Source organism: Frankliniella occidentalis, unplaced genomic scaffold, assembly GCF_000697945.3.
Source record: "Frankliniella occidentalis isolate FOCC.00 unplaced genomic scaffold, Focc_3.1 Scaffold1796, whole genome shotgun sequence".
NCBI classification, from domain to species: Eukaryota; Metazoa; Arthropoda; class Insecta; order Thysanoptera; family Thripidae; genus Frankliniella; species Frankliniella occidentalis.
The window spans coordinates 1-1,813 of record NW_026268895.1 but is presented as its reverse complement, the minus strand read 5'-3'; the positions used below and the strand labels follow the sequence as shown (position 1 = coordinate 1,813).

The 1,813-nt window shown below is 61.7% G+C and overlaps 1 protein-coding gene across 1 annotated transcript; it reads right to left on the bottom strand.

The window, feature by feature from the left end:
• Positions 1-805: 805 nt before the first annotated feature.
• On the bottom strand, positions 806-1,377 carry LOC127751887 (RNA-binding protein cabeza-like; the record flags this gene model as incomplete). The annotated part of the gene is made up of 2 exons (XM_052276132.1): positions 806-1,102; positions 1,185-1,377. Coding segments are annotated over 2 exons (490 nt in total), but the record flags the coding sequence as incomplete, so codon positions are not given.
• Between the last annotated feature and the right edge of the window lie 436 nt (positions 1,378-1,813).

Here is a 1,813-nt window from a genome sequence, read left to right as displayed (position 1 = left end):
GGGGCGGGGCGAGGCGGGGCGGTTATAGACGGCTTCACGCCGCATGTGGTCCGACAGGGGTAAAAACTTTGGCACACGCTGTCATATCACGGCCGCGGAGGCAGTCGAGAAGGTGAGGGTCAGTGGAGGAGAGCGAAAGGAAACAACACACGGTGATACAACATGGCACGCCTACACATTCGCAGAGAAAGGAACGCGTCACGCGGGGGCGGCGTAGGAGGCTGGAGAGTTTGCCGGAGGGGAGGGATCTCAGATACCGGATACTAAATCAGTGCGGACAGCCGGGCCGGAGAGAAGCAGCGGCATTTGCGTAGAATTGATTTTATTACCATAACTATTGGCGTTATTGGATGACGTCATTTGTTCCTGCCTAGCTTGGCACCACTTAAGCCGCGGGCAGAAATGCAGCAAGTCCATGACGAACAGGTGGGAGAAGGAGGGGAAGATGCATTTGCAGTTTGGGAAAGGAGGAGTGAGAGGGGGGAGAGAGGGGGGTGCGCAGCAGGTATGAGAGTGTGCGCAGAGAAACGATGATGACATTTAGCGGTCGCGACGCGAACACTCTGCGGAACACTCGCGCTGTACATCACAGCCCGCGCACGGCGGGACCAGGCGAAACTTGTTAATTGGGGCTCGGCCCGTAAATAACGCAAGAAGTTCCCTCCATTGTCTCCGTGCGCGGCGAGTGGAGAGCAAGCGGCCAAAAGTGCAAACAAAATGTTATGGTGGAAGCGAGAAGGACGCCAGGCCGCCACCGGAAAAGAGCGCAGAAATAAGAGCGAGAAAGAGAAGCCAGAGGACTCACATTCGGCGTGCAGGATGAGGGCGGCGATGACGGCCAGCGCGACCATGAGCAGGATGCCCAGGATGCCGAAGAGCTTGGAGCGACACCACTTGGGGCCGCAGGCGGGGGCGATGGACAGCGACGGCGACCGCCCCCGGGAGCCGCCGCCGCCGCCGCCGCCACCGCCAGTCGGCGCCCCGGCGCCGACGCTGCCACCGTTGCCGCAGCCGTCGAGGCCGCCGTTGTCCTGCGTCGCCAGCGGCGTCGGCGAGAAGTAGCAGCCCGCGTCCAGGCCGTTGCCGTTGCCGTTGCCGTTGCCTGCGGAGAATGGCCGCTATTTGTCTTGTGGATTTAGATAAAGAGGGGCGGCGAGTGCGCAAAAGGAAAACAAAACGCTCACCGTTACGCTGCGTCGGGCGCTGAGTCGTGCCCCGGGCGCGGTCCTCGTACTCCGGGGGGTTGCCCCGGTACACGGAGGTGCGCGGCGTGCCCGACGAGCTCGTGTTGACGACCAGGTGCTGGGCGGGCGGCGGGCCGCCGTACGCCGTCTTGTTGAAGGACGGTTTGAAGCCGTCCTCGTCGTCCTCTTGATCCTGGCAAAAGGCAAAGGAGAGACAGGGGCGAGAAGGAGGTTAGTTAGGCGATTAGGTTAGTAAGACGCAAAAACAACCGTAGCTCCACCACCACCAGGACCAGGAAGTGCGGCATGCAGCACATTCACAGCCACACGGTAGAACGACAGGACACACTCCATTTCCCAAGCAGAACTTTTCCGCCCGGATCCCCACCAAACCCCGGGGCGGGCTGCCCGCTTGGTTATTAGTGTGTTAGTGACATGCGTGTTTGTTGTCCCGCTTGGCAGCTCTCCAGCGGTGGGTACAGCAATGGCTCCGGAGTCCAGCGCTGCCCAGGCAAGGGCACCCTCGTAAAGCAGTGCCCGCCCCCTCCCTCAGTGGTCTGCACGGTGGCGGTGCCTCCACCACCACCACCACCACCACCACCACCACCACCACCACCACCACCACCACC